Below are 20,284 nucleotides of genomic sequence, written 5' to 3'. Positions count from 1 at the left end.
TACATACAAAAGTAAAGGTTAGTCAAACGAATATAATCAGATGAGTAACATATTTTATCTTTTTCAATTGTATTTTCATTATTTTTATTATTATTGTAGGGTTAGGATTTGTGGCCCAAGCCCAGAACAATGAATTTTTAGAGAATGGGTGAAAGAGCTAGATTGATTATGGAATTGACAACAGTTAATCACAATCTACACGTATAAACCAACATGAAGTTACTCATAAAAAATGGAATGACTTGATTTCCGAAGAGGCATATCATTGATCATATAGCGGTTACAATTCTTAAAACTACAGTAAGGTTTTCTTTTTCTTTTTTCTTCCTCCCTCTTTTCTCAGGAGCCTCCTTCCTTTATATATCCTCCCTTCTCCTCATCTCCATCGTCCACTTGTACCTCATTCATGAGCCTACTTGAGTATATGTCATGTCAAGCATCTCCTTTAACTCTGTGTGAGTGGCGGTAGGTGAGATTACACTGTTCAGGGGTCTTCTCCACATAAATGCGGCCAGAAAAGTTGCTGCAGAGTCTTAAATACGGTGGTAGCAGCTTTTTCTTTAGATATTTCTTCATCCTTATCGTCTCCAAGTATATTCAGAGCTTATCTTGATCAGGAGGAGTCCTCGGAAGATCATTTTGACCTTTTATACGTTCAGTTGATCCATACTATTCGCGTCAGAGGAATATAATCTCTTCGGACAGAAGGCAACCTCTTCGGATTGTAATCACTTTTCTTTCTGGGGGTCCCTCTTCCAGATGGGCCTTGCCCTTACCTTTCCTTCTCTTCGGACGCACAATAATCCTCACATGAGGCTCTAGGCCCACTACATTAGACTAGGCCTTTTCCCCCCACAATAGCCCCTCAAAATTTTAATTTTTCCCTCGCATCCGAGGAGAAAGAATAAGATTTTGACCCGCCACGTAAGTAAAGAGAAATAAAAAATTTTAAAAGAGAGAACTCGTAAATACCTAAGTTTACACGTGCGCGGGCATAAAGACAAACGCTTTATTATTGCCACTGTCAATTCCGTATTCCCAGAGCGTTGTATTAATTACTCTAGGTGGTGTTTTGTCTTTTGCATCCAACGGTGGATTGTTGATCCAACGGACAGGGTTCTTCTTCGGGATTTGGACGGGATGAATTACACCCTTTCACCTGTCCCCGTATATAAGCCCTCAGAGGAGATTATTTTTCTTTACTTTACGCATCCTCAGAATACCCAACGAACTCATTCATTCAAAACCCTTCAAGCTTCTTCGATTTTCTGTCTTCTTTCCTTCCAGGATCTACCAAGAGTCCATTTTGAGTTCAGAGATTGTTCTCCACTCTCGTCTGTGTAAGTTTCAGCATCCTTTGGTCCCTTATTTTCTTCTCGGCTAGTATTTTCAACCTTGGAAACCCGTTTCCTGGTCACTGCCTCAATCATTCTCTAAAAATGGGTAAATTCTAACATCTCGTCGATAGTCCGGCGTTGATAGAGGAATTTAAGCGAAATTATGGCATACCGCGGGGGGTGAATCTGAGATATTGCCCTCCGGAGCGGATACTAACGGCCCGAAGAGAAGGAGAGGTCATAATCCCAATGATAGCCTTCATCGAAGGGGGAATGACCCTCCCAATGGGTTCCATCACTTTGAACTACCTTCGCAACCATAGACTCTCTCCTGAGCAGTGCGCGTCCAACACCTTTAGGATACTAGGAGCTATCGATGCCTTGAACCTACAATTAGGATTAGGGCTGACCTGGCATGACCTGGTACATCTATATGAGTGTCATAGTCAAAAAGGGGCGGGATACTACCTTAAATCCCGATCCGACATCGTTAGATTGTTCTCCTGCCTTCCCAAATCAAATAAAGGGATGAAAAACGACTATCTAATCGTCTCGGGCGCATGGCACGACGGTATACACTGTCTGACCGAGCTAGGAGAGCCAGGTGTGACTTCCTAGACTTAGGATTTCTAACAATAGTCTTAGGATCTTCATTCTTCATAACCTGTTTTTTTTATGCCGTCATATTTCAATTTTCTAACCAGGTTTGTTTGTTTGTTTGTTATTTTTTTTATTTTTATTTATAGATAAAGCACATACTGCTCCTCGGCTCAGCCTTACCAACACCGCTGCCCTTAATTATCAACTACGCTCGGAGATATTTATGAGTGAAGACGGACAGCTCCGGTCCATCCCCCTTATACTCGGCTACACACCCAAGAAAACAGATATTCAGCCGGCCGGTAACGCCATTACACAAGGTGATCACCGGCTTTGGCGAATAGACGTCGCTCGGCGACATTTTTTAGCGCCATACGATCTTAAGCCCGTTCCACACCCCAACCCACAGAGTGTTCCATTGCTAATCCGACCAGTTTAACAAGTCCCCCTCAAGCCGATGGTCGTAGGAGAGAGGGTCGGCTCTTCATCTTCTTCGCTAAAGGAACAGATAGACAAGTTCAGATTTGAAGGAGAAGTTTCAGAGGGAGTACAGGTAATACCCTCCTCAGATTCTGAGGAGGAGGCCGACAGGCAATCCAGTTTTCACCAACCAATTCTGCTAACCACTCTCCCATAGGACTCTTCGGAAGAAGAAGAGATGTCCGACTTAAAACTTCTACTGAAGACAAGGGGCAAGAAAGCTGAGTCCAAAGGGACGGGGACTTCCCGACCAGTGGTGAATTTACCTCCACCTCCACCCCTACCTCAGGTTCCTAATCCAGGCTTAAAACCAATACCGGACTTAAAGAAAAAGAGACCTCTCGAGCCTGAGGAGCGGAAGGTGGTGATACCACCTAAGACCACAAAACAACAAAAGGTGGTGAGGGACCACCGGAGCAAGAGGGCCTCATCCGTAGAGAGTCAGGAGGATCCTCCTGTGGCTGACGTGCGCCGAGGGCCACGCACGTGGTCTCCCAGATTGGAACTAGATGACGTTCCTTTTTCTTGGGAGACCTCTGTTAGAAACTACGATGGGGGAAGAGCAGGGTTGATAGCTGAAGCCTTGGAGCAACCACTGCTCCTCCCCCGAGACATGGAGTCATATAGGCGCTTCAGCCAGTATGAACTTTTCATGTCCCTGAAGAGGGACCTGGCCATGGTAAGCGTGCTTATCCAGCTCTTCGGTAGGCATGCTAATTTTCTGTATTTTATGCTAACTCTTTTACTTTACTGTTCAGATTACCCAGCAAGTCTTCGTGGCCGAAGAGTGGAACCGAAAAGCCTATGTTGAAGCCCAAGCGGAGGCCCACTCTAGGTCCGAGGCAGAAAAAGCTTTGGGCAGCTTAAAAGAAGAGGTCTCTCAGATCTCCAATCAGCTAAAAGGGGTGACCCAGGAAAGGGATAGCCTCAATGCTGGTCTCAAAAATACTGAGAGCCAGGCCGAAGCCTAACGCAAGCTACTAAATGATACTCAGAACAATCTGGCCTCTAAGAAAGCTCTTGTGAAGGAACTTCACGCCGAACTTCAGAAGGCCAGGGAGGCTACCAAGCAGGCTCAGAGGGACGCTCAGCTGGCCAAGGAGGCGACCGAGGCCGAAAAGAAAGCAGCATTCAAGCTGGGTGTGGACATAACCGAAAAAGGGTTAACGGAGCAGTTCGCCTCGTTTAACCGAGATTACTGCGACATAACCTGGGGCAAAGCACTGGATGCTACTGGGGTGCCTGTTGATTCGGAGTTGAGGCTGCCTGGGAGCATTTACTACGATCCTGACATCCAAGAGCAACACAGAAGTATTAACTAACTAAAAATCACCTGGTCCGAGGGTCACAGGCATGATTGGGTTTAAGTTTAAATACTTAGGGAGAATCACCAAGGGGTGTTAACTAACCCAAATCACCTGGTCCGAGGGTCACAGGCATGATTGGGTTTAAGTTTAAATACTTAGGGAGAATCACCAAGGGGTGTTAACTAACCCAAATCATCTGGTCCGAGGACTACAGGCATGATTGGATTTAAGTTTAAACACTTAGGGAACCAACAAGGAGTGTTAACTAACCCAAATCATCTGGTCCAAGGACTACAGGCATGATTGGATTTAAGTTTAAACACTTAGAGAACCGACAAAGAGTGTTAACTAACCCAAATTATCTGGTCCGAGGACTACAGGCATGATTGGATTTAAGTTTAAACACTTAAAGAACCGACAAGGAGTGTTAACTAACCCAAATTATTTGGTCCGAGAACTGCAAGCATAATTGGATTTAAGTTTAGACACTTAAAGAACCGATAAGGAGTGTTAACTAACCCAAATCATCTGGTCTAAGGACTACAGGCATGATTTGATTTAAGTTTAAACAGTTAGAGAACCGACAAGGAGTGTTAACTAACCTAAATCATCTGGTCCGATGACTGCAGGCATGATTGGATTTAAGTTTAAACACTTAAAGAACCGATAAGGAGTGTTAACTAACCCAAGTCATCTGGTCCAAGGACTACAGGCATGATTGGATTTAAGTTTAAACACTTAGAGAATCGACAAGGAGTGTTAACTAACCCAAATCATCTGGTCCGAGGACTACAGGCATAATTGGATTTAAGTTTAAACACTTAGGGAACAGTTAAGAATGACAAGTTATCACAATGACTAAAGAAATGATTCGATTAATAATAGTACCTTTTGAGGTTATTTACATTCTAGGGACGTGGTATTACATGACTATCCAAATCCTCCAGGAAATATGCCCCAATGCCAGCCTCTGAAGTAATACGATATGGCCCTTCCCAGTTTGGTCCTAATTTCCCCCAGGTTGGGTTTTTCGTAGTGCCAACGACTTTCCTGAGTACCAAATCACCGGGTTCTAGGGGCTTTAGCCTTACGTTGGCATCATAGCCCTGCCTGAGTTTCTGCTGGTAATGTGCAAGTCGAACCATTGCATTTTCTCTCCTTTCTTCGATCAAATCCAAGCCTGCTTCTAGAAGTTTATCATTGCTGGTCGGACTGAACGAGCTAGTTTTTAGAGTTGGAAACCCCGTCTCCAAAGGAATGACAGCTTCAGCGCCATAAGTCATCGAAAAAGGGGTTTCTCCAGTAGATTTGCGAGGCGTAGTTCTGTAAGCCCAAAGCACGTGTGGCAACTCTTCAACCCACTTGCCCTTCGCATCGTCCAATCTCTTCTTCAATCCATTAACTATGACTTTGTTAATTGCTTCAACTTGCCCATTCCCCTGAGGGTAGGTAGGGGTAGAGTATCTATTCGTGATTCCCAGTTCACTACAATAACTCCGAAACGCATTACTGTCGAATTGTAAGCCGTTGTCCGAGATGAGAGTATGAGGAACTCCAAAACGAGTAATGATATTCTTTCATACAAATCTTTGCACATCTACGCCTCGGATATTGGCCAGAGATTCAGCTTCAACCCATTTGGTGAAATAGTCTGTGCCGACCAGAAGGTACTTCCTGTTTCCTGCGGCCTTTGGGAATGGACCCACTATATCCAAGCCCCACTGTGCAAACGGCCATGGACTAGATAGTGGGTTGAGAACTCCACCTGGTAGGTGTATGTTCGGCGCAAATCGTTGACATTGATCGCACTTTTTTACATAATCATAGGCTTCTTTTTGCATGTTCAGCCACCAATACCCTTGAGTAATTGCTCGGTGAGCCAAAGACCTGCCTCCAGTGTGACTCCCACAAATTCCTTCATGCAACTCTTCTAGTAGCGAATCAGCCATCTTTGGATGAATACATAACGGGTATGGTCCCGAATGGGATCGTTTGTATAATTTTCGGTCTTCAGATAGCCAAAATCTGGTCGCCTTCCTTCGAATTTTGTCAGCCTCCCCCTGTTCTTCTGGCAAAATGTCATCTTTCAAGAATTTGATTATAGGGTCCATCCAGCAGAGACTGTCTCTGATCTGGTGGACTCGGACTGCATCCCCTCCTGTTCTGGTGGGCTCATGGAAATCCTCAACGAGGATAACCCTCAGCAAATTTTGCTCCGAGGAGGTGGCGAGTGTGGCCAAAGAGTTTGCATGTGCGTTACTGCTTCTAGGAACATGCAGCAAGCTGAAAAATTCGAATTCCGCCTGCAGACATTTGACTCGATTCAAGTATCCTTGCATTCTTTCATCCTTCGCTTCAAACTCCCTCTGTACTTGGCCTACAATAAATCTTGAGTCCGAGAACAACTCCACTGCCTTTCCTCCCATTCTCTAGACCATAGACATTCCCATTAATAGGGCTTCATGCTCTGCCTCGTTATTAGTTGCACCGAAATCCAGCCTTAATAACTTTTCAATGATGATTCTCTCCGGACTAGCCCTACTTCAGAACCTTTCCGGTTCGCAGCGCCGTCCACATATACTTCCCAGCGGGTAGGATCTTGTTGAGAAATCATACCAACCGATTTTCCATCCATGTCTCTCTCTATTGTTATTTCTTCTAAGCTGGGTTTCGTGAACTCGGCCACTAAATCCGCAAGGATCTGCCCTTTGACTGAAGTGCGAGGCATATACTTGATATCAAAAGCCCCTAAAATAGTACCCCACTTAGCTATCCTCCACGTGTAGTCAGCACTTCGAAGTACGGTCTTAAGCGGGAGTTGCGTGAGCACGACGACAGTATGTGCTTGGAAGTAGTGGGGCAATTTTCGTGTTCCAAGTACTACTGCCAAAATAGCTTTTTCCAATGGCAAGTATCTGATCTCGACCTCATGTAGAGACTTACTCACACAGTAAACCGACCTTTGTATACCTTGATCCACTCTTATTAACACTAGACTTACAGCATGGGGAACCACCGCGATATAGGCAAACAAGACCTCATCTGGTTCAGGGCTAGACATAATCAGTGGCCGAGCCAAGTAGTCTTTAAGTTGTTGGAAAGCTGAGGCATATTCTTCAGTCCATTCAAATCCCTTCCACTTGTTGATCAACGAGAAAAAGGGTTTACACCTATTCGCGGACCTGGAGATGAATCGGTTCAAAGCAGCTGCCATCCCTGTTAACTTCTGAACCTCTTTCGGATTCCGAGGAGGCTGCAGATTTTGAATAGCCTTTATTTGATCGAGATTAACCTCAATTCCCCTGTGTGTTACCATGTAACCCAAAAATTTACCTGACCCCACACCAAATGAGCACTTCGAGGCGTTCAAGCGTAACTTGTGTTTTCTCAGGGTTTCAAAAACGTTATCAAGGTCCTTCACATGCTCAGAAATAACTTTGTTTTTTACCACCATATCGTCTATATAGACCTCAACGCTTTTGCCAAATTGTGATTCAAACATCTTGGTCATCATCCGCTGATAAGTAGAACCTGCATTTTTCAGACCGAATGCTATCACTTTATAATGATAATTACCAATGAGGGTAACAAAAGTGGTTTTCTCTTGGTTATCTGGGGCTAACGGTATTTGATGGTAACCTTGGAAAGCATCCAGGAAACTCATCCGAGGATGGCCGACAGTAGCATCTACTAATTGATCAATTTTCGGCATAGGGAAAAGATCCTTAGGACAAGCCTTATTTAAGTCCGTGAAGTCTACACAAACTCGCCACTTTCCGCTCTTCTTCTTTACCACCACAGTATTTGCCAACCATTCGGGATAAAAAACTTCTTTAATAGCCCCAGCTTGTTTGAGCTTCATCACTTCTTCTTTGACTGCATCCGCATGCTTTTTGGATGGCCGCCGAAGAGGCTGCTTCTTGGGTACACTCAGTGGGTTGACCCTCAAATGATGGCAAATGAACTCTGGATCTACTCCTGGGGCTTCGTAAGTACTCCAGGCGAATACGTCAATATTTCTTTTAAGGAAATCAATTAGCTCTTCTTTTTCTGGTTGAGGTATCTGAGATCCGATTTGAAAGTATCTTTCAAGATTGCCTCAAATTAAAACTTGCACTAAGTCCTCGCATTTAACGCCTTCATCAAGATCTTCGACGGGTGACAACCGACCTCTTAACTGCTATAAGTCTCCCTTCGCCCTGACTGAGGGTTCAATTTCAGGCTCGTGTCGTATGGCAGCCACCAAACATTGTCTAGCCGAGGATTGATCTCTGCAGATTTCACAAATGCACCCTTCGGATGGATATTTAACTTTTTGATGCAGAGTGGAGGAAACAGCCCCTAGCGTATGTAACCAAATAAGGGGAATAAACATCTACAACAATGAAATTCACTTCCACTACTTTTGAGTCAGTCTGTACGGACAGCCGTATCTGTCCTTTCGGGGTGACCATCCTTCCCTCGAAGCTAACTAGGGGAGAACAGTATGGAGTTAAGTCACCAAGCTTGAGGTTCATCCCCTTGTAGAAGTCAGGATACATAATCTCCACCGCGCTACCTTGATCCACCATCACCTTCTTCACATCATATCCCCCGATTCTGAGGGTGACTACCAAAGTATCGTCGTGAGGCTAAATGGTTCTAGCTTTATCTTCATCCGAAAAGCCTAAAACAGGTGGGACAGCCGGTTTAGAGCTCCTCGGATCTCGACCAATATCCCCTGTTGGTAGCCGAGCCACTGACATAACTTTGGACGGCCAGGACCCTGTTCTTCCTGGCACTGCGAAAATGACGTTAATAATACCTAATGGAGGTTTCATAGAATCACTCTTCTCGGACTCAAAATTCACTTGACCTCCTCAGCCACTAGAATGGTGCAAAAGATGCCTCAACTTGCCTTCACGAACCAGCTGGTCCAAATGATCCCATAAACTTCTGCAGTCTTTAGTGGCATGCCCATGGTCTTGGTGGTATTGACAATAGAGATTGTGATTGCGTCTCTTAGGGTTCCCTACCATTTTACGCGGCCACCTAAAGAATGATTCATTCTTGATCTTTTTCAAAACTTGATGAACTGGCTCCTTGAACACTGTATTGACTGCTTAAGCATTTGTTGACCCTGACTGCCCAGCGAAATCTCTTCGCGGCTTATTGTTGTTGTAACGATCCGACCTGAAGTCCTTCCTGTCTTAGGGGATAACATTGTCCTTACCCGTCCCTTGCTGCTGATCTTCTTCAACCCTTTTATATTTTTCAATACGGTCTATAAGTTGATGCATGTCAGTGACATGTTTGCCGGACAAAGATGTCCTTAAACCATGTTCAATAGGGAGACCCAGCTTAAACGTGTCTAGGGCCATTGCATTAAAGTTGCCCTCCATATCATTAAACATCTCCCAATATCTATCTGAATACGCCTTCAGGGTTTCACCTTCACGCATGCTCAAGGATAGCAGAGAAGACAAGGGCCTGGCCACTCTTCGGCATGTGACGAAACGTGAACCAAAAGCTTGAGTGAGCTCTTGGTAGGAATTGATGGAGTCTGCTTTCAGGTTGTCGAACCATCTCATTTCCACGGGTCCAAGACTAGAAGGAAATACCTTGCACATCAGAGCTTCATCTCTAGAGTAGACAGCCATCTTTTGATTAAAATGGCTCACATGTTCCACAGGGTTCATTTTACCGTTGTAAATAGTGAAAGTTGGCTGGTTAAAGCGCCGACGAAGCTTTGCTCCTTCAATCCTGCGCGTGAAAGGTGACCTAGAGATTTGATTCAAAGCCTTAGTCATGGCATCATTTCCCACCCCTCCATGTGATGGCCTTTGAGGTTGCTTCTCACGACGGTGTTCATCTTCATATGAAAAAGATTCACTGATTGGTGTTTGAGACCTTTGTTCGTAAGTGATGTCTTGTTCGTCACCCGAGTCTTCATCAGAATGCAAGGCAATACGTTTTCTTTTTGCATGGCGCAACTCCCTTCTTAACCTTTCAATTTCTATTTGCATGTTATTCTTCTCTGCATAAGACACATGACTTCCTCCACGAGGTTGACTTCGCTCAGTGTGTGTAGTATGCACACTGCCTTCACGATCTTGTCTCTGCTCCAAATTGAGAAAATGATCTATATGCTGGGACGCCCCAGATTCTGCCGATTGTTGCCCTGGTTCCGCCATAACCAACTGCTGTTGCTTCCCCTCACACTCAAGCTCTTCCCACAGACGGCGCCAATTGTAGGGTTAGGATTTGTGGCCCAAGCCCAGAACAATGAATTTTTAGAGAATGGGTGAAAGAGCTAGATTGATTATGGAATTGACAACAATTAATCACAATCTACACGTATAAACCAACATGAAGTTACTCATAAAAAATGGAATGACTTGGTTTCCGAAGAGGCATATCATTGATCATATAGCGCGTAAGGTTTTCTTTTTCTTTTTTCTTCCCCCCTCTATTCTCAAGAGCCTCCTTCCTTTATATATCCTCCCTTCTCCTCATCTCTATCATCCACTTGTACCTCATCCGTGAGCTTACTTGAGTATATGTCATGTCAAGCATCTCCTTTAGCTCTGTGTGAGTGGCGGTAGATGAGATTACACTGTTCAAGGGTCTTCTCCACATAAATGCGGCCAGAAAAGTTACTACAGAGCCTTAAATACGGTGGTATCATCTTTTTCTTTAGATATTTCTTCATCCTTATCGTCTCCAAGTATACTCAGAGCTTATCTTGATCAGGAGGAGTACTTGGAAGATCATTTTGACATTTTATACGTTCAATTGATCCATACTATTCGTGTCAGAGGAATATAATCTCTTCGGACAGAAGGCAACCTCTTCGGATTGTAATCACTTTTCTTTCTGGGGGTCCCTCTTCCAGATGGGCCTTGCCCTTACCTCTCCTTCTCTTCGGACGCACAGTAATTCTCACATGGGGCTCTAGGCCCACTACATTAGACTGGGCCTTTTCCCCCTACAATTATTATTATTATTGTTATTATAATCATTTTATAACCATGCATACATAGAAACATAATTATGAGATTTTGTGAATAATTTTTTATTTGATAATCTTTTTGGGTGGGCAAATTTGCAATTTTTGCAAATAAAATAACCTCAATAGATTATCAACAACAAATTGTTTCCCTAATTGGTCCAATTACTCATTGTTAAGTTTTTTTTTAATTTTTTTAGATATATTTTTTGGTATTTTAGATTGTAAGGTAAAAAAAATTGGGGTTGAGAAATTTTTTTTTAAAACTAAAAAAATAAATTTCAAATTTTATATACTTTTTAATGTAACAAAAACAATGTTATAAATAAATTTTATTCAAAAATGAATATTTCGCTTACTTGCCTTTTGAATTCTTGAGAAAAATTGTTTTGTTTTCATTTTGGTACGACATAAATTATATATACATATATATATTACATTTTTTATTGTTCCTATAATAAATGAAAATATAATTATTTTTTTGAGCTAATACGATAGAATGAAAATATAATTATAAAATAAATTACTCTTTGTTAAAATATAGTCCAAAATCCAAATTGCGTAAAATAATTTTAATGAGACTACCCTAAAAAAATTATCACGTGCAACGCACGAGTTCGCGACTAGTATATATAATAATGGAAGTTACACAATAAATTTTACAAAGCTCCGCACAACGTCATTAGCATCTTTTTTTTCTTTTCTTTTTTGGTGCAATTTTTACTTTGTTAAACCTTTCATCTTCCTTATCCATTGTCTTCTTAATTCAATCTTTTATCTCCTCCAATCATTATCTTCTTAAAATTTTCACTTGATTCCCTTTATAGATTTCAAAATTTTCTCCTTTATATTTTCTTAAATTCTTCTATTTCACTTTCTTCAGCGTTTCATCTACTTCCACTCCTCCTCTTCCATCCTAATTTTGATATAAATTTCTTATTACTTCATTTTTACCTCCTGTTTCAAGTTGTCTACAACAAAAGAATGTCAATACTCTCTCTCTTCAATATTGTTTTTTCTAATTAGATTTTTTAATTGTTTCAACCACTTTTTTCTCTACTAATGGTTCTTTGTCTTATTGTTGATTTAATTGTCACATCACATTTGTTTCTCTTTTTGGCAAATTTGTATTGACTTTACGCATATTTAGATATTTTGGTATTTTAATTCCCGATCAAAAATTCATTTTCTTTATCCCATTAGTTTGATTTGATTTTGATTAATGATTAGTTGTTTGTAAGTTAGAATTTGATTTTTTTTTAAGTGATTCATTTTGATGTTAAACTATGAGACTTTATTAAATTTTGTTTATATTTTACTCTATTTGGGTGGAAAAATGTGCAGTTTTTGTATATAAAGTACTTTTATTATTATTATTATTATTATTATTTTGAGAAAGTAAAGTACTTTTATTAGTTGTATTAGAAGTACACTCTTGAGTGCCACTTATTTAGAAAAAATCAAAGGTTAGCCAAACATAAATAATTGAATGAGTGACATATTTTAGCTTTTGCAATTGTATTTTCATTTTCATTATTATTATTTTATAATGATGCATATAGAAACTTATTTATGAGATTTTGCTAATAATTTTTTATTTAATAATTTTCCTTTTTGGGAAATTATTGTGTACTCCTGGAGTACCATAAATGCATACTCCCTCCTCTCACATGAATGGTGGGTCTCACTAATTAAATTCATGGTGGGACCAACCATTTATGTGAAAGGAGGGAGTACGCATTTATAGTACTTCGGAAGTACCTAATAATTTTCATTTTTTTTTGGATGGACAAATTTATAATTGCTACAGAGAAAATAATCTCAATTTTTTTTTTTTTTTGAGAATCAAGAAAATAATCTCAATTGATTATCAACAATAAATTGTTTTCCTAATTAGTTCAATCAATCATTATTAAGCGACAATTGATTTGAAATTTTGTTTATTTTCAAGGTATCTTCATATGGGTATGTTTTGATTTGGTATATATTTATGGAAGTATTGGGATAAGTAATATATTCAAGATGAGAGAGAGAGAGAGAGAGAGAGAGAGAGAGAGAGAGATCATACTTTGTATTCTTCAAAAGAGATGAATTGGTTTGGGATTAAATATAACATTAAAATAGAAGGTTACAAGTTGAAGTTTCTTGAATGGTGGGACAACTCTATTTTTCTCTTTTCTTTCTAACCATCATGATGATTGTAAAAACTTAATCTGCGCTATATTCTATCACTTTTGAATTTGATCATTACTTAAAAAAGAAAGCATTATGACATTATTTATTTTAGGGGAAAAAAATAAAAGATCTTTTCTCTTGGTTGGTTCAGAGTTATATAATAAAAGAACAATTTTTAATTAATAGTTTGATGTATCTAAAATGAAATTCTGTTATGAAAAAAAATGTTTCGTCACAAATGAAAAATTTTAATATATAAGTTTAAGAATATCTTAAAAATAAATTATATATATTTCTGTGGGGGGCAGAAACTCAAACTTATATATTGAGCCCAAAGCCCTATGTGAAGGTAGTAGTATGTCTGAAAAGGCTAAAATTGTTGAGAAGTACTCCGCATGAAAGAAAGATACTTGGGAGTAAAGGAGATCCGTCCGAAGAGAGCACCAGCGTTCCGAAGAGATCATTCTCTCCGGATGTAAAGATTCTTGATCAAATAAATATCTGGGGGGTTCAAATGAGCTTACTAATGACTTCAGCAATCTGGATAAGTTTTGGACATGCCTGAAGATAAGAAGAATGGAGAAATATCTAAAAGGAAAAGCTGTCACCACTACATTAAATGCACTGCATCTACTTTTATGACCGCATTAATGTGGAGAATACCCTTGAACAGTGTAACCTCAGCTACTGCCACTCACAAAAATCTAAAAAAGATACATGACATAACATACACTCAAGTAGATACACAGATGAAGAACAAGTGGACAATGGGGGTGATGGGGAAAGATGTTACATAACGAAGAAGGGCTCCTGATAAAAAAGGAGGAAGAAAGGAGGAAGAAAGGGGGAAACAGAGGGAGACGAGAGAGAAAAAAAGAAAGGCTTGAAGATAGCTCTAAGAATTGTAATCACTGTTAGATTTATCATAAACCTGTTCGGACTTCAATTCATTTCGTTTTTACGTATAATTTTATGCTGGTTTATTCTTGGAGGTTGTAACCAACCTTTGTTAATTCCATAATCAACCTAACTCTATCATCCACGCTCTACAAATCTATTATTTTAGGCTTGGGCCACAAAACCTAACCCTACAATTTCATTACAAAATAGTCATATAAAATTTAAAGAAAACCGTAGGACTTAAATGGGAAAAGATGCTTCTCCACTAAAATACACTGGTTCTTCGTCAACATTGAAACCATTATGGAGCAGTGGCCTTCTTTCACGCAAGGCCACATTGAAAGCTTCATTAAATTTGCAATTTTGTCACCGAATGCAATTTTGTCACCGCAACTCTCACAATGACGGTAGTTTGAGAGTGTAAAACTATTTTTGTGTGAAAAAAATAATATTTGTTATGGGTTCAAATTAGAACCCTTAACAATTTATTATAAAAATTATATAATACTTGTCTGGCTAATAAAAATTTTGGCAAATATTATTCCACAAAACTGTTTCTTTTTATATATGTAGTTGAGAGTGTAAAAAAAAAAAAAAAAAAGGGTTTGAGAAGAGGACCACATATACCCGACAACACTAATAAATGAGCCACGTTCTACATTAATGTATTGATGATCTGTTAACAGCGTTAGCTGGACTTTGGTTCGATATAAAAGACTAGAGTTATGTTATGTCACAATCATTCATCTGTATTTCCTCAGACGTTACTTCTAACATTAAAGCCGGTGGCTCTCACTAACATTAAAACCAGTGACCCTGCTCAATTCTTGATAAAGATAAATGGATTTGTTTAGTTTAGGTAGCATGGTAGCACGCATATCTCCAAGCCTCAAAGCATATATATTTTTAAAAAATTTTAATTTACTGGGTCTTAATTCAAAATTAATCCTAATTTAATTTATTTAAATGGTCAAATCTCACTTCCTCTTCTACTACGTTGTTGTTGGTAAAACATTTTGCCAAAAATTATTCCACAAACAGTTTCGTTTTATTTGTCGTATAGGTAGTTGAGAGGATCGTTGTGAGATGAAGAGAGAAATAAAAATAGAAGGTACATGTCAGTCTTTCTTCTGTATTTACTCAAGACACAGACTGGTTCAGCCCAACCCAAGTCTTCCTTCACAGCCATTTCGATCAATTTTTTATTGTTGCATACCGATGACTATGTACAATACTCATGAGTGATTAGGCGTTGGTTGTGTTTGGGTAAAATTGGTTGATTAGGCTTAATTTTTTTTTTTTTTTTTTTTTTTTTTTGCTATTGATAATTTTGGTTGTTGGAATATTTTTTTTAGGTTTGTATATTTTGTTTTAGATTTTGGATCTATAAATTTTTTTAACGGTTTTTAAAATAAGGAAAATGCTAGAGTTACAATTTTTTTTCACAAATTGCTAATATAATAAGTGGTTATTAGTAAATAAAAAAATAATGTAAATGGTGGGCCCAATGTGAACCAATAAGAATTTATTACTTTAATAGTTTGTAAAATTGTTGTAGAAAAATTTGTGGCTATAACGATACTCTTAAAAGAATCAATGATATTGTTAAGGAGGCAAAAGTATAATTTTATAAAACAAAATTGCTAAAATTAGTACACACATATATAATTACATTTTTTTAAAAAAAAAATTTGGGGCAAGTCCAACCATTGATAATAGTATTGCAATTTGATTTCACTTACATCTCCTTGATTTTGTCAGGACATTATTAGAATTTAAAATGGTAGAAGGTGAGGATTATGAAAAGACATTGAAAAGTTCAGATTAATTTAAATGGTCTCCCAAACACATCAAAGGCATGACAAAGATGCCTGTCAAATAAAAGTGAGAGAAAGAATACCGTCAAATTCCAATTACATATTAACAAAAATAAACTGAATGTTCGTGACAAAACAAATATCAATTCCAAGAAAAATGAGATATGTCATATGTCTATGTGTGACTGTGTATGCAAGTGAGAAAAGAGAAAATTATCTCATCAATGCTAGAATAGCCTAATCATCATGGAACACATAAGTTCTACCAAGCTTATGCTTTAGTTATCAACCAGGTAATATGTTGGTTTATGATTCATGGCCAAGATTATGCAAAAAGGTGAAATTTTTATTTCCAATATTACCAGTAAAGCTAAGAGAGATATATGAGGATAGAATTTATAGGACTTAATAGAGAAAATAGCAATAGGTTGAAAATAATTTATCTGACACCATAAACTTCGATTTTGGATTTCAACTTCAAAATTTACTCATATACACTATTTTAATTTCCAAAAACAGTTCCAAAATATTCCTACAATAAGTAAATCATTTTGCACAACATTCTATACAATACAAAATTTTGAGGCATTTTATCAAACATAAATCACGTATTGTTGTTGCAACCACTCCCTGCATATATGTGATCAAAGAGCAACCCAGAAAGAAATTCAACTTTAATGTTGAAATCTCTCAAATTCCTACCAAAATGCTTAGAATCAAGTCAAATTGGCATCATGTCTTGAGATAATGGGCTATGTTACATCATTGTATATCTGTACAATCTTTTTTTTTTTTTTTTTGGTAAAAAGGACGGTATACTGCTAGCTTGATTTCTATCAGTACAATCTATTAGTATATTTTATAAAATGTTCATAGCAGAGTGGAGGAGTTTTTTATGTGTCTCTTTTCAGTTTTCACTATGTGCATACACCGTTTTCATTTTATTCTTGCTTTTTTTTTTTTTTTGGTTAATACATGTCATTTTACTTTCCAGTCAATTATTGAGCAGTACTGGAGCCTTCTTGACCTTTTCTTTTTTTGTCTTTGTCACGAAACCATTATTGGGGGGTGGGCTGTTGTTAAAGTGGAAATTATCGAGCAGTAGAGCTGTTGTTCACATTTATCTGTGTTTTTCTAAATGGACTCTTGCCTTTACATAACTAGCCAAGTCTTTCCTTCTTCACAGCCACTTTAATCTTCCTCCAATATTTCAAACTACTCTCTATCAGCTAAGCCTGCTACGTTTTCTTTCTTCCAACAAGAAGAGATGGCTGATGCAATCCTGTATGGCGTTGTGCAGACGATCATTGAAAGCTTGGGCTCTTCCACTCTCCAACCGATCGGATCGATTTGGGGTGTCAAAGATGATCTCGAAAAAATGAAGAACACTGTTCTCGCTATTCAAGCTGTACTTCAGGATGCGGAGGAGCAACAGGTCGAGAATCACCAAGTCAAGGATTGGCTCATGAAGCTTAGAGATGCAGTTTATGATGCGGATGACTTGTTGAGCGAGTTCACCAATCATGTGTTGCAGCAAAAGGGGATGGATGGTCATAAAATTGTAAAGAAGGTACGCATTTTCTTTTCTAGTTCAAACCCAGTTGTTTTTGGTCTTGAGATGGCTCGCAAACTAAAGGCTATGAGGGAGAGGTTTAATGATATATCAAATGATAGAGACCAATTTCAGTTGAAGTTGGTAGGTTGTCCTTTAGAGACACGAGTTGTGACTAGGGGGAGGGATCAAACTCACTCTTTTGTACCTGATGAAGAAGTTATCGGGAGAGAAAAGGATAAGCAAGCCATCATAGATCTGTTGTTGGACTTTGATGTGGAAGACAATGTCTCATTCATATGCATAGTGGGGATTGGAGGGTTAGGGAAAACCACACTGGCTCAATATGTATACAACGATAAAAATGTGGAGTATTATTTTGAGTTGCAGATGTGGGTGTGTGTATCTGATGACTTTGATGTTAAAAAAATTGTTGAAAAGATAATTGAATCTGCAACTAAAAGAAAACCTGAGAATCTTGAGCTGGATCTATTGCAAAATAAACTTCGGGAACAACTCAACCAAAAGAAGTACTTACTCGTATTGGATGATATTTGGAATGAGAATGAAGAGAGTTGGTGTGCATTGAAAAGACTTTTGATGGGTGGTGCAAGGGGAAGTAAGGTGGTGATAACTACCCGAACCAACATGGTTGCGGAGATTACTAGTACTATCTCACCATATTTTCTAAAAGGCTTGTCAAAGGATCAATCTTGGTTATTATTGAAGAAAATGGCATTTAAAAAAGGCCAGGAGGCCATCAATTCTAACCTCGAAGCAATTGGGATGGACATAGTACAAAAATGTCAAGGAGTGCCTCTTGCTATAAGGACGATAGGAAAAGTCTTATTATTCAGAAAAACTGAAGATGAGTGGTTACACATCAAGAATACTAAACTCACAGATGTAACTCAATTAAAAGATGGTATTATGCCAGTTTTAAAATTGAGTTACGATTATCTCCCTTCACATTTAAAATGTTGTTTTGCATATTGTTCATTGTTTCCCAAAGATTATTTGATCGATAAGTTGACATTGATACAATTATGGATATCACAAGGTTTTATCCAATCATCGGAGGAGAGCCATCAACTAGAGCATGTTGCCAATGAGTACTTCATGGAGTTACTTTGGAGATCCTTCTTCCAAGAAGCAGAAGAAGATAGAGGCATGAATAGGAGGTTTAAAATGCATGATTTAATCCATGATCTTGCACAATATGTATCAAGGATTGATTGTACATTGGTTGATTCCAATGCAAAAAAAGTGAATGAAAAAGGACGCCATCTATCGTTTCCATTTTACAATGTTTTATTCTTTGAGGAGAATTTAAGTACGTTGGTTAAAGCAAACAAGATACGAATATTTATATTGGCATATAATAAGTGGACATATTATCAGGGTACAATTGAAGAATCAACTCTCAAAAAACTTATTTCTACTTTTAGATACTTGCGTGTATTAGACCTACATGGTTTAAATATGAAGATGTTACCAAATACCATAGGTACTTTGATGCATCTAAAGTACCTTGACCTTTCCTCTAATGATATTGAGGTTCTCCCTAGTTCTATTACAAAATTGGTGAATTTGCAAACATTAAAGCTCTGTGAGTGTGAAAAGCTTAGGGAGTTATCGATAGATATTCAAAAATTGGTCAACCTTAAGCACCTTGACCTAGAAGATTGTGGGAATTTGACTCATATGCCACGTGGATTAGGGCAATTAACTTCTCTTCAAACATTAAACTTATTTGTTGTGAGTGAGGGTCCTGTAGGTTCTTCCAAGCATTGCGGTGGGCTAGCAGAATTAAACAAGCTAAATGACTTGAGAGGAAAATTAGGGATTAAAAATTTGGCACGAGTGAAAGATGCCACTTCAGAATTCAAGGCTGCAAATTTGAAGGAGAAGCAATGTCTTAGTGAGTTGATATTAAAGTGGAAACATGCTAGTGATGATGAAAATTCCATGGATAGCCTCCAACCACACGAAAGTTTAAAATCTTTGCAAGTGGATGGGTACATGGGTGTGAGAGTTTCAAGTTGGATTTCATTCTTAACAAATCTTGTTGGATTAAAAATAGTCAATTGTAAGAAGTGCCAATATTTGCCATCGTTGTATCAACTCCCAACTCTCCGAAAATTAAGTATTTGGTTTATGGATGGTCTGGAGTACATGACAGACGGGGATATGAATGATGAGATATTTGCTTCACTGGCATCACCATCAATATTTTTCCCATCCCTTGAGGAACTCTGTATCGAGAATTGCCCAAATCTAAAGGGATGGTGGAGGAGGGATAAGGGGAATGAGGCAACAACGACATCAACAATATCATCATCATCAACTAATCAATATCACCAACACATGCCGTACTTTCCGCGTCTTTCTTATCTTGTGTTGTTGGATTGCCCTATGATGACTTGCATGCCGCTATTTCCAAATCTTGAAAAAGGGCTTGATTTGACTAATAGCAGTTTGAAGGCATTGGAAGAGACAATAGAGATGAATATGGGAGGAAGGGCTTCTTCATTTTCATCCTCTTCCTCTTCCTCTTCCTCCTCCTCCCCTCTTCTCTCCAAATTAAAGTTTTTGCGTTTTAGCTTCATACAGGAGTTGGAGTTTCTGCCAGAGGAGTGGTTTAAAAACCTAACTTCTCTTGAGACATTACTGATTTGGGATTGTCACAATCTGACGTCACTTCCCAAAGGGATGAGTCACCTCACCTCTTTACAAACCTTGGAAATTCGCTATTGTCCCCAATTAAAACAAAGATGCGAGAAGGAAAATGGTGAGGATTGGGATAAGATTTCTCACATCCCAAATTTTGAAATACGTTGAGAAAATTTGAAATACTGCATACGCTTCCCTGGTATGTTCTTCACTCTTCTCTGATTTTTTTTTTTTTTTAACTTCTTTTATAATTTCTGTAATTCCAGACACAAGATTTTCCAAGCACAAGCAAAACCAAAATTAAAAAAACTCTATAATTTCTTTTCCACACGCAAAAAAAAAAAAAATATATATATANAAAAAGAATCCAACAGAACACTTGCATCATGGAATTTCAAACCACAGGTAAACAATTTAAATTTCAACCAAACCATAAGTGGGTAACCTATAATTTA

The 20,284-nt window shown here is 38.6% G+C and overlaps 1 protein-coding gene across 1 annotated transcript; it reads left to right on the top strand.

Moving 5' to 3' along the window:
- The first annotated feature begins 16,871 nt into the window (after positions 1 to 16,871).
- On the top strand, positions 16,872 to 19,997 carry LOC112015473 (disease resistance protein RGA2-like). Its single transcript, XM_065768097.1, has one exon. The coding sequence runs from the start codon at positions 16,872 to 16,874 to the stop codon at positions 19,995 to 19,997; it is 3,126 nt and encodes a 1,041-aa protein (XP_065624169.1).
- The last annotated feature ends 287 nt before the right edge of the window (positions 19,998 to 20,284 follow it).

This window comes from Quercus suber, unplaced genomic scaffold, assembly GCF_002906115.3.
Source record: "Quercus suber isolate HL8 unplaced genomic scaffold, Cork oak 2.0 scaffold_886, whole genome shotgun sequence".
In the NCBI taxonomy this organism is placed as follows: Eukaryota; Viridiplantae; Streptophyta; class Magnoliopsida; order Fagales; family Fagaceae; genus Quercus; species Quercus suber.
The sequence above is the reverse complement of the archived record's forward strand: the minus strand, read 5'-3'. Positions and strand labels throughout refer to the sequence as shown.